Source organism: Harmonia axyridis, chromosome X, assembly GCF_914767665.1.
Source record: "Harmonia axyridis chromosome X, icHarAxyr1.1, whole genome shotgun sequence".
NCBI lineage: Eukaryota > Metazoa > Arthropoda > Insecta > Coleoptera > Coccinellidae > Harmonia > Harmonia axyridis.
In genome coordinates, this window is record NC_059508.1 from 2,667,791 (window position 1) to 2,693,633 (window position 25,843).

Consider the following 25,843-nt stretch of genomic DNA (forward strand, 5'->3'; position numbering starts at 1 on the left):
GATCGTAAATTATGGCATCACTCACCGATTCTTCGTAGAACTCCCGGTTTTGGGGGAATTTGAACTCGAAATTTGGGAAAAAATTGAATTTGCCTCTAAAAATCTTTATATCTCCTGAATTATTCGTCACAGATCCCTCAAATAAAAACGTTTTCAAACTTCAAGTTCCGCTCTAAAACACAGTGGAGTTTCAAGTGCGTAGCCCATGGCCAGAAGAAGTGGCAGCTTCGGGAAAATTATCAATTTTTTCTTTGAAAGTTTCATATTTTTGCCTATAATTTATGAAATAATGTACTGACCGCACAACTGCAAGCATTTTCGTAATCTACATAGTCGAATCAATTGATAAAATGACACAATATTCCCATGAAAGAACTTTTATTTTTCAAAAAATTTTTAAGGGTCAGGTATAGAAAATTTTACGAAAATTTTTGGACAAAAAATTTTTCAGGTGAGATCGGAAGTCGGCTAATCAGAGATCGTAAATTATGGCATCACTCACCGATTCTTCGTAGAACTCCCGGTTTTGGGGGAATTTGAACTCGAAATTTGGGAAAAAATTGAATTTGCCTCTTAAAATCTTTATATCTCCTGAATTATTCGTCACAGATCCCTCAAATAAAAACGTTTTCAAACTTCAAGTTCTGCTCTAAAACATAGTGGAGTTTCAAGTGCGTAGCCCATGGCCAGAAGAAGTGGCAGCTTCGGGAAAATTATCAATTTTTTCTTTGAAAGTTTCATATTTTTGCCTATAATTTATGAAATAATGTACTGACCGCACAACTGCAAGCATTTTCGTAATCTACATAGTCGAATCAATCAATAAAATGACGCAATATTCCCATGAAAGAACTTTTATTTTTCAAAAAATTTTTAAGGGTCAGGTACCTATAGAAAATTTTACGAAAATTTTTGGACAAAAAATTTTTCAGGTGAGATCGAAATTCGGCTAATCAGAGATCGTAAATTATGGCGTCGCTCACCGATTCTTCGTAGAACTTCCGGTTTTGGGGGAATTTGAACTCGAAATTTGGGAAAAAATTGAATTTGCCTCTAAAAATCGTTATATCTCCTGAATTATTCGTCACAGATCCCTCAAATAAAAACGTTTTCAAAAATTATCAAAACATCGAATTTTTTAGTTTCTTTCTGTGTTTTCCGGAAGTCACAGACTACCTCCACGCAGTAAGAAATTGCGGTTTTCCTCATTAAAAGTTCTTCCTCGATAACTCTTGAAGTATTCATTTTAAGTGTAGGGTTTGCTCAACTAACCACTCCTCTTTTTATACGTAGAATTGTCTGAAATAATAAAAAAACATAGGTTCTAATATGAAAATCTGGATTTTTGATGAATTTTAAGTTGATCTTTTGATAAACATCCTCTACAATCTAAAATAAAAAAGGTTTTTTCGAAAGAAACTTTTATTGCAGAAATATTTAAAAAATGGGAGTCCTCGACGCTAGCATTTTTTTCATAAGAATCCCATTAACCCATAAACCGTTGATATTTTACCCAAGGTTGAAATTCTCATCAGAAAAGCTATATAATGATGCAATAATATACTGGGTGTGCCATTTGAAATTAGGAATTAGTAGTCTTTTTCCGGTTTAACCGGATTGAAGAGATATGAAAAAATGTTATGAAGAAAGATCATGGTATGAAACCCCAACATGCAAATTTTCAGCACAAAATTATGGTTAGTTTTCCATAAACGCTTAATAGGCCGTCACCCTCTATCAAAGTGATGTGTGTACTTGATCAAATAATTCGCAATTCATACTTAATTTATCAACAGAGCAAGCACAAACAAATATTTATGAGAAAACTTTTTGGTAAGCGGCTATTTCAGTGAATGGAACATATTCTTCAAATTATTTTTTCGATGAATAACCTTCAAATAATAATTTTCTTCGATGAATGAAATGAAATGTCACTTTGACAAATCTGTCAGAAAATGTCAGAGGAACAAATGGGTGTATTTATCAGGGACTATTTATGTTTTTGAATTTATCATAAGTACCAGTTTATGTTCTATTTCTGCAAATTCATATCAAAATAGAATCGGGTCAATTACTAATGATGCATTTCTCCATTCCGGATGTGCAAGAGATAAATGATGGAAATGGGTCATCATTTATTGTAAATCAATTTATGCCTTACTACTTTAGTATGTTTACTTACTTATTTTTAGGGCTATAACATCCATATCAATGGTGTTTTCCATTGTACAGTTAGGTACAAGCAATTACATAATTTACATGAACAACTCAAAAAAGAATTTGGAAGTGACAATTTGCCCAGTTTCCCACCAAAAAAAATTTTACCTCTCACCACTGGACAGATAGATGAAAGAAGATCCCTTCTGGAAAAATACATTCAAATAAGTAAGCATTTAACTTACTTATTTTCACTCACATGAATATATATGTATATCCATTTAATACCCTTACATTTAAATTGCGATTAACTTTTTTTTTTAGTTGGGCAAGACGCAAAAATACTCTCTTCAGATCTAATAATTGGTTTCTTATTGTCGGCACAGCAGGAAACTTCCTGTGAAAAAAATGTGGAGGTGTCTTTAGATGTATACACGATGAATAACTATAAAATTTCTGTTAGAGTTTTAGTTTTTGACAGGACTGATCAAGTATTGACTAAGGTTTGCCAAAACATCAACTTGCCAGAGGAATATGTTAAATACTTCTCATTATTTCTCATAAGAGAAGATAATGGTGATACTTTCATTATCAGAAAACTATTGAATTTAGAATCTCCTTACATGTCGCATAAGAGTGTCAAGGAAAATAACAAGGTCTTTTTGAGGAAAAGGTGAGATCAAAAATTGTTTCAACCACAAAATTGAAATTGCTAAATATATACAAATATTCTATAATTGAATAGGATTAAATTTTGTGGAACTTTCAAAAGCTTTTATTAATATCAAATGATAATGGTTGGTCAAGTTGTTAGGACCCTAAGTCCTGAGTGAAAGAAAAGATTGGTTACCAGGTACCGTTGAATCATTCTTTGATGGTTAAAAAAATAATAGTGCTCTGTCTGAAGTGGCGATGGAACACAGCAACAAAACTTTCCCAGAACACAACTGGTCCTCACACAATCTCTATGCTTTAAAGTAATTTGTAAAGGTCTTGGAAAGACCAGATAGAGAACAATGAATCACTATATAAATTATTTGTCCTTATTGCATAAGTGAACATGGAAGAGAAATCACAAAAAAAAAATATAAACACATTTCATTTGGAAACTGACAACAACAGTGAAATTTATAAGCAATTTCGGAAGCTAAGAATATTAAAATTTCGAAATAAATGTTGCTTTATAAAAAATCATCAGAAATTTATAAATCATTTCAATTGCAGCTACTGGGATATCAATTTTGACAGTGAATTAATGAATGATCCTATAGCGCTAAATCTTCTTTATGTACAAACGGTAGCTGAATTAGAAAAGGGATGGATAATATGTACAAGAGATACAAGATTACATCTAACAAATTTACAAGCCAAATTAGCCAAAAAAGATTATATCAGATTTGCAGCCACTCTGAAATATTATGGATATACTCAGTTTGCACCTTGTTTTTGTGATTATCCCAATCCAAGAACTAGAGTGTTGATAGCTATAGGAGATCATGAACTGAATATGAGAATTATCGATTCTGGTCAGCATTTTAAAGAAGGTTGTTTCAAAGTAACTAGAATGAGGTGTTGGAGGATTACAGCTACACATGTAAGCCAACTTCCTTAGTCATTTAAACACAGGTCACAAAATCATTGGTGACTCGGTTTGTCTTTGAAGTAAGGAAAACTTATTATAGAAAAATAAATTTCATCACAAAAAAAAAATGAATGTCGATTTCACTGAGTCATAGATAATAATAATTGATTTCAGATAGGTGCTGTATCTACATATATAATCAATCTCAATTTTTTTAATAGTCAAAACAAAACCCTTATGTATATAATCTATATCTATTATACCTTTCAGTATTTGGAAGGTGCGGTATCTAATGTATTACAATTTTCAGAATAAAATAGACAATCCAGCAAATAGTAGAACGAACAGTACCACCTGCTTGGAGCTGGCATTTGAATATTTAATGTCGAAAGATAAATTACAATGGGTAACAGTGACGAGCGATCAAGCAATTCTAATGTCTTTATGTCTGCAATCACTTGTGGATGAATTGTTGGTAAAAAAAAATGGCTATGATACCAAAACACAGGCAGCTAAAAGAGGGCCATGGTCTTATATGAAGAGGGATGGCTCGTCACATTTAATATCTTTGGACAATTTAGATATCAATACTAATAATAAAACTACAACTGTGAGTATTCAGATTATGACAAATCAAAAGATAATAATAAATCTTATTTCAGGAGGGAAACAGAATTCAAGACACTTTTTCAATCAGAAAACTTCAAGAGAAATTTTCTATTGTTTCCTTTAAATCTGGTAGAGGAATCGTAGAGAATCATGCTTTTGAAGGCATAGGAGATGAAAACTTATAAAAGACGAAATGAAGATTTGAATAGATTCAAACAAAAGCTCTGTGGTGCTACAGTCGTTTTTTCCTGTCAAAGATTCGAACTCCTCTAATACGATTAATACCAATATAACTTCAGTAATGACAAATAGATGTAATACAAATAATTTTATTCCATACACTTAGAATATTGGGGTAAATATTGGTCTTCATTTTCATTGAAGGCAAACAGTAATTTTCAATAAGTTATTTTTACTTCTAACACATCAGCATTCTTAGGCAACGAAATAATTCTTGAGATTTAATATTTCCTAGATCAGGCATATTGAAAAAAAAAATAACTCACATAATAACTAGATATCTGACCAGATATTTTTCGACATTTATACGTAAAATACTCACATAAACTAAGTGGCCATTGATTCTAATTCTAGTTTAGTTTTTTTGTTAGTTTACCAAACAGCTCACCAAGTCTTTTGTTCATTTGAAATCTCGGCTCTCTCTCTCTCATTTAATGAGATAACATTAAAACTAGCAGGGATAAGGGCTTCTGAAAGAAATGGTATAATAAGCTGTACAAAATCTTGTTTTTTTTTTTATACAAGAGAGAATGTATATCATTTTTAATATCCCTTGCTAAGTACTTGAATTATGGTTTTTGTTTGTTTTAAAAAGAACTATCTCTTTCAAGTATTATTGTAACAAATACTATTGAATACTGATTTGATCTCAATATATATTTCGATTTGATTAAATGAGCCCAAAAACTTCATATGAACAATTTAGTTCATTTAGTATAATTTTCTGAAAATGAGTAAAAATAATGAATTTCCTCGATTTTTGTATTCAGGACAATTGATTTTTATCTAATGGCTTCTTCTGGTGAGTATTACTGAATTACAATGTTTGAACATGTTTAATACTATTAAACTATATAAAAAAAATTGTACAAGGATTGTTGGCAATTCTTTTGTGAATTGTAAAATATTCAAAAAATGTTTAGCAGTATCTATTGACGTATGGATATTGAATTAATTTATTTTTTTATAATTCAGAAATTGTGATGCAGAATCTCCAAGAATTTTTGATTTCTTACCAAATTATTAGAATCTCTAATTACATCTGATTTAAAAAAAGAATACTAGTCTAGTAGCAGATAGGGGATGATTAGAGTGTGAATTAAGATTGAAATGGATTTGAAATATTAATCCCAGGAGAAAGATACTCACAACATATATTTTAAGGTAATTATCTCACTCAAAGTTAATTTGTTGATTCTATGATATCTTGTTCGATGACTTACATGGAAATAATAGATAAATTAATGAAATTATCCATAGACAATTCAAAACAATAAAAACCATATATAGGGTGTTTCCTAATTAAATATCAATATTTATGGAGGTGATTTTTGGGCCCATTTTAAGGAAAAAACTTCAAATGAAAATATGTGTCCTAAACGTCTTACCTTTTGAGATACAGGATAATAAAGTTTTGAAAAATGAAATTTGTATTCAATTATGAGCAAATTTGATCTCTTGAATTTAGTTAGTCCGACGCACGGGTTTCATCTAAAAAACTAAAATCTATGTATGTCTCTGCATGGTGATATTGTCGTATTGACATTATTGTTATGATCATGCAAAGAAACGGTCTTTATTTTTTCAAGCGAAAACCATGCATCAAAAAGTCAAGTGATCAACTATGGTAAGAACTTTGGTAATTTCAAAAATAATTTTTATTTTAGGAAAAATCTGTGGGGTACCATCAATGTCTGCCAAAATAGGCAGGTTGAATTACGTACGAACGCCACTGGTGAAAATTAAAAAAGAAGTGATACATTAAAAAATGCCTCTTGATTCATAGTACATGTATGACAAATTTCATTAAAATATCTGAAGTGGTAATGTAGATATTAATAATAAATTATTTATTTTTGAAAAATTTACCACCATGTTTCTCAAAAGGTAAGACGTTTAAGACATATGTTCATATGAAGTTTTTTCTCAAAATGGGCCCAAAAATCGCCCCCGTAAATATTGATATTCAATTAGGAAACACCCGGTATATTGAAAAATTCAATGAATCAAGAGAATTAAATCAACTTGATCGAACAAAATATTTGAACCACATTTTCCATACTGATCCATGAATCTAGTGAATAAAACAGAAAACGAATTATCAAGAAAGGGTTATCAATTCGATCTGATTAACATTAATAAAACATTTTTAGAATATCCAGGAAATGCACTCTTAAATTGTAAAAATTCAAATAATGATAAATATACATTACCAAATATTATTATGAGTAAAGAAATTACAGCAAATCAAAATATTGATAATTGCTCGGTTAAAACAGTTAGAAACTACTCACACATTCTGATAAGGGAAATACCGTTAATTACTAAAATGAAATATATTCATTCATTCTTAGTTTTCTTGAATTTATGGAATGTACAGACATATCAGTTTTTACTGCTTTATTATACAGGGCGTTCCTGAATTGAGGTACAAAGAAAAATGAGAGATTTCTTGAATAATTTTAGGAAAAAAATCTTTTGAATATGGGCCGGAAAACGCGTTGTTCTTGATATATAGGGTGTTTCTTGTAGTCTTACTTTTTCTGTACGATTTTATAAGTTTATCAAATCTTTATGAATCATTGTTACAGATGGAAAAAGAAAGCACCAAAACTAAAAATTTTTTATTAATCACAGCTTACTAAGTGAATATATAAGATAATTTGGATTTTTCTGAGTATTTCAAGAGAAATGTTTCAATTTTTTTTTTTGAAATCTGTAGCTGATACGACAAAATTACAAGAAACCAAAAAGTTTAGTACTAGTAAAAAATTCCCAAGGAAAATTATTTATACAAGAATAAGGGAACATGAATAATGTAATATTATTTTAATAAGAAACGGAATACAACTTACACTGAATATTCATTAGATACAAAACAAAAGTTTCAGGCAGATGGGTATTATAATAAAAAAAATTTGTGATGACTAAACCGACTTTAACATATCTCTACTAAATAAGGTATGATGCATTGGATTTGCTAAAGAATTCGTCTAAACTATTTTTCTAGAGTTTGATATTTAAAACATGTTTAAACATTGTAATATAAGTATCCAGTAATAAGTACTCACCTGAAGAATTCATGGCAGGTCGATACAATTAATATTAAATAAAATATTTTATTTATTGCCGTGATATAAAATATAGCAAAAATATAACATTGTTATTTCCAATCCTATATGAATTTCTGTCGAGAATAGACCGAAACAATCTAATAGTTTCACACATGATCAATTATCTGTAATCGTTCTACACTCATCTCATGTGACAACCTATATTTCTCCCATTAATTTCTAGATTACAAAGAATCATTTTGCATGAATATTATATCTACTGGTTGCTGCATATATAATAATTTTTTACGACTGAAGAGAAATAAATATTCCTAACGGACCTAAGGAACTTTCTCTCGAATTGTTCTACACATGTCAATTATTAATTTTTGTTACCTTATTTTGCTGATGTTAATAATTTGTGTTAAATAGCGTTGTATGTATTATCTCTGAAGAATCAATTTAAGCAATTCCAAATATACTCTTTGTGAATCAACAATGGTTATGATAGCCTGTAAAAAATAGGCAGTAAAAGAACCATTTCATTGATAACATGTATGTAAAACAGAAAGAGTCAGCATTCCATAATTAATTTTTTGAAATAGTTATAGAAAATAGGTTTCAATTGAAGTAAATTGTATATTAATGAATTGACTTCATCAAGAATCAAAGGAATTCAATTCAATTGATGAATTTTTTTCGATCCAAAAATTTTATGTTACAAAAAAGGAATTCTGTTCAGAAGTGTAGCATCCTAAATTGCCAATGCAAACATCTAAAAACTCATATCATATAAACGACATATATTTAAATCGAGTGATATCTTAGACTGTCCTATGAAATTTCTCAACTAGTATGAAAATTAAGCCAAAGTTCTGTTCAAGTATTCTTGAATAAAAAAGTTATGTTCATTTAAAGTATTCCAAAAAAATTTTTGGTTTCCATCATTTCTATCGCTGAGAACTATATAAACACTCAAATAATTTTTGCTAAAAATGCTCAAACTTTATATATTTAAGTATATATACTTTTATGTTAGTACCTGAAATGACTATCGTTATTCATAACTATTTTAAAATTTAACAGCTATCGGTTGTAGATATCCCTTGTATATTTTTAATGTAGGTGATGATAGAAAAAATGTTAGGATGTATTTTTCGTATTTGAATGTAAATTGAAATTCTGATATGTCCAAAATACTTTAAAGATTTAAAACTTCTGAGATGTATTTTATCATAATTGTTGTATATTAATGTAAAGGATTTTAATATAAATGATGAATAGTGTACGTTGTTTTATGAGGATCCAATACACAACCGTTCCAGTGATTATTATTTGGAAATTACCCATAATTAAAACTAGTTTTTTAAATTAATATATTATAATTGAAAAAGTCTCAACAAATTGGAATGTTTACATTATTATGTGCAATTCTATTTATTTGGGGTAGACTTCGTATATTTCTGGAACAGAAAAAACTATAATATGATATTCAAATTTTGGTAAGCTATCTTCAAACGTTTTTCATGTTCAAATGAGAAAATGGATGAAAGTAACAACATTATGACCATCCAAAATTTGTGGGTGGCAAAATATAGTAATTGAAAATACTAGTTGGATTGAAATACATACTTTTGTTTTTATACGGTTCCTTCAATAATAGAGGGATGCTGTGTAGTTTAACACCATTAAAGTATCCTACTCATTGATTTAATAAATCTGAATAATGCTTATCATAATTATTCAAAAACATCTATAACTTTCTTCAACACACAAATCAATGAAATATATATAATAAATCAATATATATATATATATATTTTATGTGTGTGTTTTGTTACAGTGTCCCATTGTCCAAAAATAGTGCATTTCAATTTGAAAATGGGTCATTTCCATGATTTAAATATACGTATTAGCGCATATGCAAAAACAGAATAAAAATCAATTCCAAAACCATAGTTAAGTGGTATAGAATTTTATGCTAAAAGATATTGTATTCGGTATCATAGTAGCTGCACATATTACCAAATTCTCTATATTATCAATATTTGCTTTTATTCAGTTTTCAAAATGCATTTAGGTACTTATAAGAGTTCTTCATCTAAGTGGATCAATGCAGTATGTCTGCTAAATTTCAAACATATAGTTAGCTCTTGTAGTTCTGGGCGGCTGAAGGAAATTGTCGAAAATTAAGTACATACAGTGATTTAGAAAAGTGTTTAATAACTACTTTAGGTTATTTCAAGGTTTGTCCACAAAATGTAAATTAGTAGGAAGCAGAAAAGTGACACAAAATTGTGAAATTCCGTAACGATATAATTCGAGATAATCGAAATTATATGAAAAATAGTTATTCTTCGAAGTGCAGCCAAACGTATCTACCTATTCATGCCAAGTACATCTAGTAAAACATCAACATCCGCTTTTTACCTCTTCTGATATTTGACAAACGCGATTTTGTACTAAATTTTACTATTCGCTCATTTTAATCCTTACATATTGCACTCCGTCTTGAATCCTCATGATGCTTTTGTGCTTATATGGAATATTGGTGAATTTGTTTTTGTTCTTGCCTGAAACTTTTGGTATGTTGGTAATTCAATTATATTTTCACCTACTGTGTAAGAAGTTTTCGAATGAGTAGAAGTGATCATAATAAATTCTAACTTATAGGTTGGAATCGGACTGAATTTGATGGAATATAAACTATATTAGGTATAGACATGATTCGTGTTTTAAGCTCATCTAAATTATGTCATTACTTTCTGGGTCATTTATTTTGGTTTTAGGTATATGATAATCTTATCAAGATCCCCAAAAAATATCTAAATGCATTGAAAGAGAGAAAATTAACGAAATGAGTTTTTATTTTTCAACTCACAATCACAGGAATTTTGTATCACAATAAATAAATATGTATAATAAATATAGCAATAGAAAATGGATCATTCATCTTGTTCTTCAATTTCTTCATCCTGTTCTTGTGATTCTTCATCTTGTTCTTGAATCTCTTCATCTTGTTCTTCAGATTCCTCTTCTTGCTCTTGCGATTGGGCTTTTAAGAGATCCTCCATTTCTTGTAATTTCTCATCTGGTACTAAGGCTCTATTCGCTACTTGTTTCCTACGAGTGCCGATAGCCTTTCTTTCAATCGCTAGAGGCATAAATTCAATCTTTTGTACCAATTGAACGAACAAGTTTGGATACTCCTTGACCAAAAATGTATAAGATAATTCGAAGTCGTCGTCAAGATCCTTCATGCGTCCACTTATTGAGATATCTCTCTTCAATCCTATTATCTCCTCGCTTTGGGTGAACTCTGCAAGAAGTTGCTCCTCCTCCAAAACGCGTTGGCAGTGTCCCACCAATTCAAGTTTGCATCTAGCCTCTCTCACGCGGTAATCCATGGATAGTCTTGTCGGGAATTTCAGAACCCATTCGTTATATATGTAGGGGTACTTCTCTTGGAACAATTTTTCTGCTTCGTCATACTCAGGAACTTCGTAGCGAACAGACAAAACATAGATCATCACTTCGCAAGCCTCTCGGAAATACTGCAACTTGGCAGTATCGATATGTTTCTCACAAAATTCGCCAGCATCACCTGCTTTATCACAGATACAAATCGCTACGCTGCCATGTCGCATATGCACTGCTGCACGTTCCAGATTATTGTTGAATACTGAAAAAAAAACAGTTTTGGAGAAAAAAATTTAAAACCAAAAAAAATCGAAGGGTGTTAAATCACATAATGTTTAGGGTCAGTGCAGGGTATCACTAAAACCTGAGATGTTCACATGTGGCAAGATGCATCTGTTGGATTTGCGTTTTTCCTCTTTTTAAGCTAACCCAACCCATTAAAAAAAAAATCAAACTTTTCACCATTTTTGAAATTTGTTGATTTTGTAAGAGTTTATAGAAGCTAGAGGAATAACACATATTCGAGATGAATAAAATTAAGGACGAGCAAACAAGTAAACGCATTGCCAGATTTTTTTCAAAGTTATAGGTTGGGAACAAGGAAATATAAATGGAATTCTAACTAAGGAACTTACTATGTAAATATTGATCGAGGAAATTGTAGGGAATGGTAGGTACAGGATAATCGGGATTCTTAGGGGTGAATTGAGAGTATTCCCAGCCTTTATTCTTGATGGCTTGGTAAAGTCGGGAGGGTTCAGTGATAGGTAATGGTCCTTCATCAAAGACGGGCAGTTTTTCAAAGACTAAAATACAATCGAATTAAACAAATGGAATACCTACACAGATATGTTGATATTTTTGATCAAAATAATCTTTACATTTTTTGTATTGTCGTCTAGATGGATCTATATAGGTTGTGTTTACAGGTTTTTTGGGTTTTTCAGTTTTAGGTGAATTCTCAGGCTCGGGTACTGCAAAAGTTACGCTCTTCTTCGGTTTCAGAGCTGTTCCTGTTGCAGCTGAAAAAATGTGATATTAGGAAATGATAGTTGTTTTTGAGAAGTTTACCCCTCTTCAGAATGCCTGTTTCCGTAGTAGGAATCAGATTACTTGTACTTTGAGAGCCTCGCTTTCTCAAGGGAATTTCTGAAAATAAAATAATTTAGTGCAAAGTGCATCTGAAAACAAAATAGACTTACTGCTTTTTGGTAGTAAATCATCAGTTGTTCTGCTATTCATTAAAGCTGCACTTGGTATAGCAGGTTTAATTGTGTTCTGAAGATAATTCAAACTTTTAGATTTAATCTCTTTTGCAATTTTCTTTTTTTCTTCTGCTTCTTTCGCTCTTTCTTCCTCTTCTTTCTTTTTCTGTTCTTCTTCTTTCTTTTTTTCTTCAGCTTCCTTTCGTTTATTCAAAATGAATGATGGTACCCCTAAAATAGATTCATATACAAAAAAAAATTTAAAATCACAAGGCAGATTATTTTTTATTTTATTTTAAAAGTTGGTATAATTTTTGACATTTAACAATATTCGAAATTAATATACCCATTGATATTGTAGCAAGATATATATCCGAACAAAATCAATTTGAAGTATGACTCACTTCCTATTACTGGTTTTGGAAGGTTCTCCAGAGATGGAATTCCTTTACCACAGCCTGAAGCCATGAAAGGCTTAGGTTTCAAAGGACCAGCAGGACGGTTCCTGTCAACTTTCCTATCTGTAATTTTTTTAGTTATTAGGGGTGGTAAAATTTTCGGTTCAATCTTCTTGACGGTTGGTTCAACTGGCTTGTCAGTTGCTTCTTTTATGGCTGCAGGACGGGGGGTATCTTTTTCCAAAGGAGTTTTCTGAGCCTTTGCCTTGTCGTTGCTGGCGTTACTTGGTGCTTTTAATGAGGTCAGGGTGTTTGAACTTTGGCGAAGTGTAGAAGATGATCTCAAAGAAACTGATGACTTCTTTTTGACCGGTCCATAAATGCTTTCGATGCTTGGGCGTGTTAGAGTCCTTGATGGGAAAAATAGCATGTTTTTCGAGTCAATTTTCTTCAGTTGTTCAGCAAGTCGAGAACCTGTGTGGACATATTGTAAAATAAAATCGGAAATAATGTTTCAAAATAATTTCAAACAAAGAGCGTGTTATTGACCTGAGGGATCTCGTCTTTTGGAATCTCTCAGTTTCAGATCAGTGACTCCTCTTGCAGATTTCAGCATAACAGATGATATTTCGCTTACACTTCGAAGATCTGGGAGAACATTGGTCAAGTCGATACGTTCGAGAAAAAACACATAAAGAATTAATATTTCAAAATAAATTAATCTAAATAAGGAATAAATAAAACGTGGATAACTTGAAAAGCTAACAGTACTCAAAGTAAAATATGACTTACCGTCCAAGTTCAGTATTGGCACTATTGGTTTCTCATCTTTCAAGCATATTTCCTCTCGTACGCCGCTGGATCTTCTCTGATGACGAGATTTTTTTTGTTTCGGAGCAATTGATACTACCGTACTTGCATCTAGGTATTTGGAATATATTTACATAATATTACGAAATATTCAATTTCTACCTTTACAAAAAAAAATATCAAACTCTTTACGCCATTGAATATTAGATTATTCAGTGCAATTAGATGAAATTGTTATACTGAAATCAAAACTTTCAGTGTTTCTAAAAAAATTAACTCACCAGAATCTACGGTTGATGTATATTCTCTGAAGCTATCAAATGAGAGCGCATCACAAAAACTCATAGGAGTGGCAGGTAACGAATATTTTTCAGGTACAGATATAACAGTCTCCGCACCTAAATTTTCAAAACCATCATAAAAAATAATAGTCACATCTAATTTTAACTTTAAATGATTTGGGTGGTATCAAAATGTGATCGACGCCACTGGATTTTACGCTAATTTTTTATTCACATCCACTTACCATCATTATCATCATCAACATCAGAATCAAAATCGGAGGAATAATCATCGACTATATCATCAATGAGATTCTCAGAAGTCGAATAAAATTCTTTTGGGGACATTGGTTTAAGGGTTTCTGTATCTGTTTCTGCACCTGGTTTGAAAATATACGAAGTATATTCAATACAAATTATGTTAGGGAAAAAAACAAGGACATAACTACCAAATAATAAAGATGTTTTGGACCAAATAAATAAAGAAAAGTTACATAATTTCAAAGTTTTAACCTTTTGCCCAATACAACCGACGCCTATGTATTATGTGAACATCATTTCGGCCTCTTAAAACTGAGACATGTAATGAATGAATTGCAAAATTTATTATTCACTTCATGAATAAAAACTTAATTCACTTACCAGTTAAATCGCAGGCAGAAAAAAATTTTTCATCACCTTGTATTGAGGCCGCTCTGCTAGATTCCCTTGTAGATATATGTTTGTTATATATTGGTTTTGGAGAAGTTGCTTTGATAGTTTCGGTATCTGTTTCAGTTTCTGTATATGAATATAAAAATTTTTACCATTTTTTATAATGGCATATTCAATAAATGCCTCAATTATTTCCCGATTCGACGCCAGCAAATTGAATTGGTTATATATTCATTTATAATAAATTCCTTTTTATTTATACTTCATTGAAAGCACACATATATCATGTAAAAACTATAATATATACTGACCTGTTGAATCATGATGAGTATATAAATATCTTTCAGTACCTCGTACGCCACTGGAATGTCTTGAACTCGAAGATTTAGATTGAGTACATGCTGTCTTTGGGCGTACAGTTTTTTGAGAATCTTTAATCCTTTCAGTTTTTGTTTCTAGAATTGAATATGAACCAAAAATTTAATTTTCGAAAATTTTATTCGTTCTCTTTTAGTTGAATACTTGAGAGGTAAACATTTTGTAATTCGAGGTCGCGAAGAATCATGAATTTAATATACGATCTCCATATACGAAATGTTGAGAATCTCAATTATGGGACAGTTGTCAAATTTAATATTTGGAAAAATTTTTTTTCAATTTTTATTCATTCAAGTGGAATTCCATGAGGAGATAACAGAAAATATGATATATTCGAAAGAAAAATTTGAGTTTTCAATGATTTTGATAATAGATTTGTCGTATGAAGCCGCTGAAAAAAATTTCGAAAATTTTTTGACATGCAATTGTCAAGTGAGAGATTATTATTGAATCACGAGTATATAAATATCTCCCAGTACCTCTTACGCCACTGGAATTTCTTGAAATCGAAGATTAAGATTGAGAACATGCTGTCTTTGGGCCTACAGTTTTTTTAGAATTTTCAATTTTTTCAGTTTTTGATTTTAGAATTGAATATAAACTAAAAATTGAATTTTCGAAAATTTTATTCGTTTTTTTCTGTTTGAATACCAGGGAGGTTAACATTTCGTAATACGAGATAGCGAATTAGCATGAATTAAATATTCGATCTCCAAATTCCATCAAAAAATTCCGACAATTCCAATTATGGGGCAGTTGTTATGAAAAATTTAATATTTGAAGATATAATTTTTTTTTGTTGAGTTTTTGGAATTCCATAGGGAGATAACAGAAAATATGACATATTCGAAGGTATAATATCATTTCTTAATGATATTGATGAAAGATTTGCCCTATAAAACCTCTGAAAAAAAATTCGAAAAATTTTTGACATGCAGTTGTCAAGTGAGTTATTATTATTCAAATATATCGTCATATATACCCGAAAATGCAAGTAAAAGGCATTTTTATAGTAGAAAACCTAATTTTTTGTTCATTTTTCATTAAATTCCCCATGAAAGGAACTCTGACAGATATAGAAAACTCTGACAAATTGTCAGAGAAAAGTCAAAAATTTTTTTTTTGAAAAATTTCAAAAATATTACCATATTTCAAATCCTGGGGTAGTGGCTTTGCAATGAGGGGTTCTGAGCGTCTTCTGGGACGAGACGTTCTTGGTCTGAAGGGATCCATCCCAAATCTGTGGAGAAAAATCATCTCAAGTTGTATTTATCAAATTAAAAATAAAAAAAAATTCTCACCTGCTTCTTCTAATGAAAAGAAGTTAATTGTAAACGAATTCGTGTATAAATGTAGTATTTTTTCGAATTCTGGATAAGTGAAATGTAAAATATATGTAGAAGTATAAAAAAGCGTGTGACTTTTGTGAAATTCTCTGACAGAATGAAAGAGCGAAATATTTATTTTTCTTAGTTACGAACTGAATTTATATTTAATTAAATACCTAGTTACGATCCATAGAATCAAAAATTCTACCATGAATAACATAATTTTAATGGAACAATGTCCTTTCTTAATTCACTAATATTTATATCAATTAAATAATCCAAAAGATATTCCTAATATATTGTATTTTCGTTGAAAAATTTTTCTAATGAAAATGTTTATATGAAGCATGTTATTTTTGAATATTTCATACAAGGAAAATTGTAGCAATTCAAGAATTGAATCATCACTTCGCATCTGTGCTATAAATGTATAATTGTTATTTCAAATAAAAAAAATTGCAGATATTATTGAAAATTATTACATTTTGTCTTATTGCCAGATTTTTTATATAAAATTGATACTTGTCTTTGAAACCTCACTAATTATCATAAGGAAATGAGATATTCTGCCTGGAATTCATTCAAATTATGGTTAAAAAATAATCATTTCAACACAAAAAAAAATTCATGCACCGTGTATACCTACTTATAATGTTTCAGAGTAGGAATGGACATCGCATGCTATATAATATTGGATTTCTATATATTTTATATGATTTTTAACTAGAGTTGTTTCTATGGAAGAGTGATCGCGTATGTTATTCCTTAATCCAAATGAAATAATTTAATTTTGAGAAGATTTAAAAAAAATTGACAAGTTCTGTCAGTTTTGATGTTCACTAGAATAAAATGAAAAAATTATTGTTCTTTACGTAAAACCTATTATATATTTGATTTTAGCTTCATTTTCTCATGGATCTTTCCTATTTCATTCAAAATATCCAAGAATTATGACCATGGGCAGAGATGATATGGTTTCTCCTGAGCCAATTCCATCTTCTCCAACAACAAATACCCCAATATCTACAGAAACCACACAAAATCATATTTTAACACCCAGCCCAACTTCACCTCCCATAACTACATCTGAAATTCCATCAACTCCAAATAGAAATGGTGATTCAAAAGCTGTAAAGAGTAAGTACATTTATTCCGCTAAAACAAGTCGAGAGTTTTATAGTTTAAATTAATATCCAGTACTAATGATTTGGAAAAATATACGATCAATCATATTTTTTTTATGCAGAATGCAACGAATATCACGATTGGTTGATTAGAAAGTCGACATTCCAATTTTTTATCATCAAAGGAACACCTGCTATGGAAAAAGAATTTCCACATATGGTAAGGAAGTGATGAAGTTCTATACTCACGAAAAAGTGATATTGAACTATTTCACTGTTTCGTGAGTAATCAACAACTTCAAAACTGTTAGGAATAGGACTTTCTTAAGAGGAAATATTCCATTAAGATTTATTATTCTTCAAACTTCATGATTTTTTTAGTTGACCCCCTGAAATGTTTTGGATCCAATTATTAAGTCACAGCGTAGCATCCATTTCTGTACCTAATTCCTTTGACTAGCTTTTACCTTCCGAGAAATACTCTGCATAGAATTCTCAGCTTCCATAATTTCCGAAAAAAATTCCAAAACTTAAACATGTTTTACCTAACAGAAGATTTTGGTTTTCCAGTTTTGAAATTTTTTTCGGAAATTATGTAAGCTGAGAGCTATTAACATGGAACAGCACTACAGAAACTGGTTGATCTACATTCTAAAAAATCGAGGAATCGACTTTGAAAAATCAATTTGTAGGAAACTTGATGATATACGATTAGATAGAAATAGAAATTTGTATTACTTCGTACTATGATAATCAATTTAATATTTTTCATAGCCAAATCCTAGCCCTTACAGTTACGGAGTTGACATTTTTGGAACTTTTTTCGTATTTCGGTAAAAATAAAGACGGGTTCAACCTCTGCTGCTAAATGTTTGGAATGTTCCATATTAAATTTATAAACATGATTTTTTGGGATTTCATATAATCTGTGTTAAAAGAGGAAATGATGAACAATAGTATACATTCTGCAGTGCTATTTACTTTTCGGCTTTCAAAAAGATTGACTAGGATATGAAACCTTGGCGCTACATATTCCAGTATTTTATATAAATGTTCATTATAAGATTTTTCAGTTTGAATTGAACCTTCTGATGACAAAACAAGATATAATGAAACATGTCCAAAGGTGGGAAATTGAGATTATTTGTGCTTCAATTTTATGTAAATATTTTACATGAAAAAAACTTAACAATGACTAACTCATTAGGTTTTACTTATTCACCAAAACCTATATTCTCAGTATGCTAACTCCGAAAATTCAAAATTGTTGAGTTAAAATCGTTCGAGAAAAAAAAGTCAACCCTTCCTCTAGTTGACCTCTAGTTTGAATCTTGCCACTAGATATTCCAACTCAGAAATAATTATAATTTTTTAAGGCTGCTCTGGGCTTTGGACAAGAGGACAACATTCAGTGGCTGTGTGGTGGAAGCCTTATTTCTGAGAACTATGTTTTAACTGCGGCTCACTGTTTAAAATCAATGGAATTGTAAGTGACAAAAATTTAAAAAATAAGTATATCATTTATTTCTTTTTACTCAGAGGCCCTGTGAATTGGGTAAAATTGGGCGAGATCAATTTAGCCGCAAAGAACTCAGAAACTGCGCAAATGTTTTCTGTGGTGGAAAGAATATCTCATCCAAATTATTCATCGACGTCGAAATATAACGACATCGCTTTATTGAAACTCGATAAGCCTGTACAATTCTCTGAAAATGTCCTGCCAATATGTCTTTCGACATCAGCATCGGATATCAACCAGAAACTAATTGCCACAGGTTGGGGTAAAACTGAAGTAAATGGACCTAGAAGCGATGCTTTGTTGAGAGTTAATCTCGAATATTTTTCCAATCCTATTTGCAACAACGCTTACGCTGATGTTTCTAAGAAGGATCTGCCTGAAGGGGTTTCTGAAGAAAAGCAAATTTGTGCTGGTAGTAAAACCGACAGCAGGGATACTTGTCAGGTAAGAAAATATTTTTTTCCATTTGTTTGTCACCAAATGCAAATATTATTGAATTGCAGTTGCAGAATACTCAGTGAAAGTTGGGTCGTAAATTACCGTTATGTTTTGTATTCACTTTGGGGGTCTTAAAATTCCTTCAGGGTATAGAAATATTATAAGTCAACGAATGCGGTTCTTACTTGATGGAAATAATTTTGTTTTATTTCATAGAAATATAACTAATGATTTTGCAGATGTCAGAAAGTTTTATGAGACTTATCTCATAAAACTTTCTGACATCTGCAAAATCATTAGTTCAGCGTCATTAGTCAGTCTCATTACTTATAATGAGACTGAAAAATTTTGTTTTATTGTAGGAATTTTTATCTTTTGTTTTTGGTCTAATGGAATTTCCATATTGGATAGCCTGATGATAATTCTTTCGTATATTTCATGGAATATTCCCACAAAAAATTCAATTTATACAGGATGTTTCTAAATTGGGGGTAAAAACGATCATGGCAGATTCCTCAGATCATTTTTAGAAAAAAGTCCTATAAACATGGGCAAGCAAATGCCTGTTACACAGGGTGTTAAAGTTTTATTCTCTTTCAATTTTTTTTTATATCACTTCCCCTTCACAATATATACTTATAACTTAAATTTGGCATATATATTCCTATTTTGAAGTTTCCATCATGCGATATGCTAATTTTGAATGCAAATCTAATTGACAGGGTGTCAAAGTTTGGTTTATTAGTTCTCAGGGCTCCTTTTCTTCACAAGATATTCAACTTAAATTTGAACTTCAAAACGCTTGACAAAAATATGGCTTGCTGTCAAGCTCGCCATGAAAAGTGACACTTCTCCTCATGAATATTTCATCGAAATTCATCAGAGATAAAATAACAAAACAAAGTAATCACTATAAAATCATGAAATTCAAATGATGTAGATATTGATACGATGATATGAAATGAAATTTTACTGCGAATTCTCAGTGTGTATCAGCAAAATGGAATAAATTCAGTAATAAACAAATGGAGTGTATTTGAAACAATTATGCGTCGCTTGGTATTTTAATTTTCGATTATTTGCAACAAAGGCTCTTTATAAAATATGTATTATGTAAATTGTTATCAATACTAACTTTTCTATTTTAAATGCGAGTATCATACCATTTTTGGAATCTTCAGAAAATTCTAGACATATTTTTCAGGTACACGACATCTTCATCGGATAACTGTGCTACGGTAATTCCTATTCAAGTTGTCAGTGAAAGCTAGTTTAAGCCGAGGTTGAAAAGAATAGGCTGTAAATTTTCGAAATATTTGAATACAAGTTTCGACATTGTATATTTTAGAAATTCTCTATTTAAAAAAAAATGAGGAAGTTGGTATATTGGTGAATATTCCTTATATAACACACCCTGATAATTTTTTTTGCGAAGATTCTCGCATTTATTTATTATACAATAATCGATTAACTGCAGAATATTTTCGTAAGCGGACGCAAAACGTGCACCGCACACGGTAGGCAAATCCAGGGGGCGGCAAATCCAGCAACTCATCATCACGTAATTCAAGTTACGAAAAAACGAGAAAAAATTCTGGAAATCAATAACCGAGCCACAGAATAGAGAGGTATACCTCTCTATTCTGTGACCGAGCATTTACGCCCAATGATCGGCGCATAGCCTCAATTTGGCAGTGAATGATGAAGCAAATATAACGTATGAAACTGTAAATTCATTCAATATAATTCAAGAAATTTACGTTTTTTTTCATATTCGATTCTGCAAATACATAGTACCTATTATAAGACTGTTTGCAGTTTGGATGAAAAATGTACATGGTGTTTCTAAGAAACTCATGAATTTAGACAACTCAAATTCATCAAACTCAAGATTTTCAAATTACAACCTATATTTTTTATTATTTCAGTCGATTCTAGGTACAAAAATAGTGGGGGTTACTTAAGCAATCCCTTTACCTAAAATGAATACTTCAAGAGATTGATGGAGGAAGATCTTTAAATGAGGAAAAACCGCAATTTCTAACTGTGTGAAGTCTTGCCTTCCGGAAAACACAGAAAGAAACTAAAATTCGATGTTTCGATAACTAAATTTTACATTTCATGAATTATAACTAATTTTTCGTTGGAATTGTTGAGAAATCCATAAACCAATACAATTTTTAATTACGAATAATTCACTACAATTCTTGAAATGTCAAATTTAGTTATCGATACATCGAATTATAGTTTTTTTCTGTGTTTTCCGGAAGTCACAGACTACTCTACACACTTAGAAATTGTGGTTTTTCCCCATTTTAAGTTCTTCCTCGATAACTTAGTATTCAATTTAATTATAGGGTTTACTTAAGTAACCACCACTCTTTTTATACGTAGAATGGACTGAAATAATAAAAAATATAGGTTCTAGTTTGAAAATCTTGAGTTTTGATGAATTTTAGTTGTCCAAGTTCATGATCTTCCGATAAACACCCTATATATTTTTCGTCCAAACTGCGAACAAGTTTATAATACTACGTATTTGCAGAATCGAGAATAATAAAGATTTCTTCGAAAAAAAATTTTTCTGCAGAAACATTCGAAAAAATGTGAGTTTCCGTCGCCACCATTTTTTTTAACAAAAATTCAATTAAATCACGAATCGTTAAGTTTTTACCCAAGGTATGATATATAGCTGAAATTTTCGTAAAAAAGCTACCTAATGATGCAATAATATACTGGGTGCGCCATTTGAAATAAGGAAGTAGTAGTCTGTTTCCGGTATAAACGGAAGTTGTAGAGATCTGAAAATATTTTAGGGAGAAAGAGCATCGTCTCAAACCCTGACATGCAAATTTTCAGGACAAAATTGTAATTAGTAGGTATTCCATGAACTCCTAATATGCCATTGCGGTGAATCACCCTGTAAAGACAAAAATGATCCAGTAAAGACAAAGTTATTTAGGTATAGTTTCGATAGAAAAAAATATTTTAGACAATTTGGATATAAGAAAATATGATAGAAAATGAATGAAAAGGCAAGAAGAGTTAAATTTTTGTAGATAAATATTCAACTATATAATTTTATACATCAGTAAAAAAATAATGAGTACCTACTTTAATTAATCAAAATAAATGTTCTAACTTCGTAAAGTTTTTTTCGCACCATAATGAGAAAACATGAATTATATAGTTTTTTTTTGCCAAAACTCCAAGTAAGTAGGCGTTTGGTTGACTTCAAGAGAAGCTATAATTGAATTATTCCATGAATAACAAAAAATAATTATGAGCCTACGATAAATCCTGATTGAAATGAACATATGTGTTTTATAAAATATTCTTTATAATTCTCTTTTAATTGAAATAAATGCATTTCCAGGGAGATTCAGGTGGACCTCTGCAAATAAATACAGACAAGTTATATCTGGTCGGGATAACATCTATTGGAAAAATGTGTGGACTTCCAAACACTCCAGCAATTTACACCAAAGTCCTGTATTATGTTCCTTGGATCGAACAAATTGTATGGAAAGATAATTGATCGATTGATTAACTAACATTTTTCAACAAGAGTATTTGTGCAGTTATAGGTACTATTTATAATGATTTTTTTACCCAACTCCTTTCTCAATAAAAATATTCCTTCTCCAAAAATTCACTATTTTCCATTTCTTTTTTTACTTTTTAGAATCATCAACAATTTTCCAACATTCAAGACAAAGTCATTTATTATAACTTTTTTGAAACACTTAGTTGGGGAAACGAAAAAGCCTGTATAGAAATGATAAATGCATATAGGTACTTGAAAGATTCGACTTTTCTCTTTTCGGTTAGGTATATTATTTCAATGATTGAGAAAACATCTTGTCCATTAACGGAAGTGATACCGAGATATTTGAACCCTAAAAATTTCAAGTCTCGAAGTCTCTAGCACATTCCATTCAAAAGTTAACGTGTACACTAAGGCCGGAAAAATGAATATATTCAATTTTGAGCTCGTAGGAGTATATCCAAACACATAGATACTCCTTTGAAAACTTCCATCTTTCCAGAATTATATTTTTTGAAACCAATTCTGAGATGAAATTGAAAATTAACCAAATTGTTGTTTATTTCAATGATGAAAAAGTTATACTGCCACATTGTAAAAACATTTTATCGTGATTAAGTCAACAACATAAGTTTATTCCTGATAAAGTAAACATTACGGTTGATTTTTCAAGGGCATTTGATCACAACTTGTTTTTCTATATAGGTTCTATGGATGCATTAAGAAAATCATAAATTGATTAGGAATTATTTTGACTGGGGTCTCCAACATATTCAGTGTCTTCTTCACAACTGTTGCTTGCATCTGGTATACAATAGGATCTAATTACTTGAACCATTTATTTTTAACATTTGTTGATGAATGATGACACAAAGTAGGTACCTATAATAATCATTTATAAGTAATTTCTTATGTCTGCAGCTAATTTGAATATATGGATTTAGCCTCTTAAAATGACACATCACCAAGTATAAGCAATTCATCAACGAAACTCAATAATACACAGGGTGATTCACCCCGAAAGCCTATTAGATATTAATGGAAAACTAACCACAATTTTGAGCCGAAAATTTGCAAGATGGGGTTTCAGACAATTATCTTTCTTCGTAAAATATGTTCAGATCTCTACAACTTCCTGTTCTACCCGAAACAGATTACTACTTCCTTATTTCAAATGACACACCCAGTATATTATTGCATCATTAGATAGCTTTTTTGATGACATTTTCAGCAATGTGCCATACCATAGGAGAAAACTCAACGGTTTATGAGTTGATGGGATTCTTCTGAAAAAATAATGCGACAGGGACTCACAATTTCAAACACAAACACGCAAATTTTCAGCACAAAATTATGATTAGTTTTCCTTGAACATCTAGTAGGCCATCACGGTGAATCACCCTGTATAATCCTCCAACTTTATTATATCGCTTTTGAAATAGAAACATTTCGAAATAATTCAATCATCAAATAACATTCTCAGAAAATTGAAAAGTGGTGCAATTTTGATCAACAAAATTTTTGGGCTTCATCTCAGCTTGAAAGCTCTGCCTTGAAACAAAATTATATGGTGTCATAAATCAAGCTCTTTCCGAAAAAATCCCATAAATCATTCATATTAAGTCGAGCGAAAAGAACTGAAGACTGCAAGTACCTTCAGCCTTCAGAGGATTGCAAGGGTACCTAACTATTGACCCAAAAATTTCCTACCTAAAAAAACCCATACTTCAGTTATGAATATCGAGATTTTGTCGCATATGGTCACAGCCGTCTTCAACTCGTTGAACTAATCAATGTAATGAAATATTTTTGCCTTCATTCCACTACCTCTGTAGTTATTAACAGTAAAAAAATATTGTCCTTTTTATATTGGCGTCCTCATAGTTTAGACAAGGTGGCTTAAATTGCGTTATTTAGGAATGAGTGTGTTGGCGTGAACAGATCCAAAATATATCCAATGGTTCCCGAGATATCTCGAAAAATCTAAAAATTTTATTTATTTTTTTTTTGTACAACTCATTTGCTTCTGGAGATGACTTCACGAAATTCGGTTTGTAGCAATTATGCAATAAGAGATTCTAATCGTGTCTTCAGTTTTATTCTGTTTTCCATTGTTTCGGAGACGCGATAGTCAATTTCTTTTCTTATGTACGCCATACTGGTTTTCCTTATAGGGTGATGAAAAATTTTACGAATTCAACAATGTATCACATTCTACAAAAATATCGAGTCTAGCTAACCAAATATGGAACTTCCTTTTTAATTTTTTCTTTAAGTAGTAGGCTGGTGCCAGAATTTTCAAATAACTTTTAAACTTTTTTAAATAATTTTTCGGCGCCCCTGCTAAAAAAGCATCAATAACAAAAGTAGTGCTGTTTTTCGTCTTTATGAAATACACAATGATTTTATTCCTCTTTCAATGAGGGTAATAGGGTTGGCCTGCCATGTGTGTACAGGCGGCTTAGTAAAGGTGGTTTGGAGATTTTTATTGCAGATGAGATGTTGACAAACACAGCGGATCGGAACAACCCTATGCTTAAGAATCAAGATTGAAATATGAAAAGGCGGCCAGCAAACTGAGACGAATTTCCGCCTCTCAAATTCATCAAAACTTGAAATTTCCATTGAATCCATATTTTTTTGTTGGGAGTTTGAAGTGGTTATGGTCATTAAAATGTCTGCTCTTTCTGAATATTTCCATCAAATTCCGATATTCCACTATACAGGGTGTTGAATCTCAGCTCGTGAAAAATCCCGTATTTTTCTAACACATTGAATTTCATGAGAGATTGCCACGACATAATGATTTTAGAAGTACAAACGAAATAGGGAGGACCTTGGATAATTTCAAAAAAGTCTTATAATCATATATGTATATGCCAACGCTTTGTTTTCAATATACAGGGTTAAATTTGATTTTTTTCTCATAGCATCTGCAAACCACTGAAATTTTTCATAGTTATTCCAATTTGGAGTTTACATCACGTTATATGAAATTTTCGATTGCAAATCTACAGGGTGATTTTTTGGCACAGTGCCTACTTTTTTCTTCAAGAATTTTTTTTTGGTACACCACTGGTAGTTTAAAAAATGTATTATG

General features: G+C 30.9%; 3 protein-coding genes across 5 annotated transcripts; 2 read left to right on the forward strand and 1 right to left on the reverse strand.

Annotated features, from left to right (window-relative positions):
• The first annotated feature begins 1,934 nt into the window (after positions 1-1,934).
• LOC123685775 (sorting nexin-17) lies at positions 1,935-8,927 on the forward strand. 2 transcript variants are annotated; one of them, XR_006748355.1, is made up of 7 exons: positions 1,935-2,140; positions 2,193-2,385; positions 2,482-2,830; positions 3,382-3,751; positions 4,050-4,349; positions 4,402-5,752; positions 6,256-8,927. XR_006748355.1 is itself a non-coding variant. In XM_045625652.1 (6 exons), the coding sequence occupies exons 1-6, from the start codon at positions 2,078-2,080 to the stop codon at positions 4,531-4,533; spliced, it is 1,407 nt and encodes a 468-aa protein (XP_045481608.1). In that variant the 5' UTR covers positions 1,935-2,077; the 3' UTR covers positions 4,534-8,927. The 2 variants fall into 2 exon arrangements, 1 of the variants encoding a protein (XP_045481608.1); XM_045625652.1 differs by having other exon boundaries at positions 4,402-8,927.
• Positions 8,928-9,660: 733 nt separating this feature from the next.
• LOC123686195 (serine protease snake-like) lies at positions 9,661-22,843 on the forward strand. Of its 2 annotated transcripts, none has more exons than XM_045626205.1 (6): positions 9,661-9,887; positions 17,016-17,252; positions 17,362-17,459; positions 18,616-18,725; positions 18,779-19,202; positions 22,573-22,843. In XM_045626205.1, the coding sequence occupies exons 2-6, from the start codon at positions 17,066-17,068 to the stop codon at positions 22,732-22,734; spliced, it is 981 nt and encodes a 326-aa protein (XP_045482161.1). In that variant the 5' UTR covers positions 9,661-9,887; positions 17,016-17,065; the 3' UTR covers positions 22,735-22,843. The 2 variants fall into 2 exon arrangements, with proteins under 2 accessions (XP_045482161.1, XP_045482160.1); XM_045626204.1 differs by lacking the exon at positions 9,661-9,887 and adding an exon at positions 9,925-10,226.
• Positions 10,307-16,416, reverse strand: LOC123686194. The gene is made up of 14 exons (XM_045626203.1): positions 16,089-16,416; positions 15,933-16,027; positions 14,721-14,864; positions 14,398-14,535; positions 14,001-14,135; positions 13,756-13,872; positions 13,457-13,585; positions 13,214-13,312; positions 12,671-13,138; positions 12,264-12,497; positions 12,133-12,210; positions 11,943-12,083; positions 11,697-11,867; positions 10,307-11,323 (listed from the first exon to the last, which is right to left on the reverse strand). The coding sequence occupies exons 2-14, from the start codon at positions 16,018-16,020 to the stop codon at positions 10,587-10,589; spliced, it is 2,679 nt and encodes an 892-aa protein (XP_045482159.1). The 5' UTR covers positions 16,021-16,027; positions 16,089-16,416; the 3' UTR covers positions 10,307-10,586.
• Positions 22,844-25,843: the final 3,000 nt, after the last annotated feature.

Excerpts from the sequence above, each read along its gene's own strand:
- LOC123685775 (XM_045625652.1), top strand. The coding sequence starts at position 2,078 with ATGATGCATTTCTCCATTCCGGATGTGCAAGAGATAAATGATGGAAAT. Across the intron at positions 2,141-2,192 it reads GAAATGGGTCATCATTTATT|GGCTATAACATCCATATCAA; the intron begins GTAAATCAATTT and ends ACTTATTTTTAG. Across the intron at positions 3,752-4,049 it reads GGAGGATTACAGCTACACAT|AATAAAATAGACAATCCAGC; the intron begins GTAAGCCAACTT and ends TACAATTTTCAG.
- LOC123686195 (XM_045626204.1), top strand. The coding sequence starts at position 10,163 with ATGATGCTTTTGTGCTTATATGGAATATTGGTGAATTTGTTTTTGTTC. Across the intron at positions 10,227-17,015 it reads GTTCTTGCCTGAAACTTTTG|CTTCATTTTCTCATGGATCT; the intron begins GTATGTTGGTAA and ends ATTTGATTTTAG. Across the intron at positions 19,203-22,572 it reads ACAGCAGGGATACTTGTCAG|GGAGATTCAGGTGGACCTCT; the intron begins GTAAGAAAATAT and ends ATGCATTTCCAG.
- LOC123686194 (XM_045626203.1), bottom strand. The coding sequence starts at position 16,020 with ATGGATCCCTTCAGACCAAGAACGTCTCGTCCCAGAAGACGCTCAGAA. Across the intron at positions 12,498-12,670 it reads TCCAAAACCAGTAATAGGAA|GGGTACCATCATTCATTTTG; the intron begins GTGAGTCATACT and ends AATCTATTTTAG. Across the intron at positions 11,324-11,696 it reads CCTCGATCAATATTTACATA|TATTCAACAATAATCTGGAA; the intron begins GTAAGTTCCTTA and ends TTTTTTTTTCAG.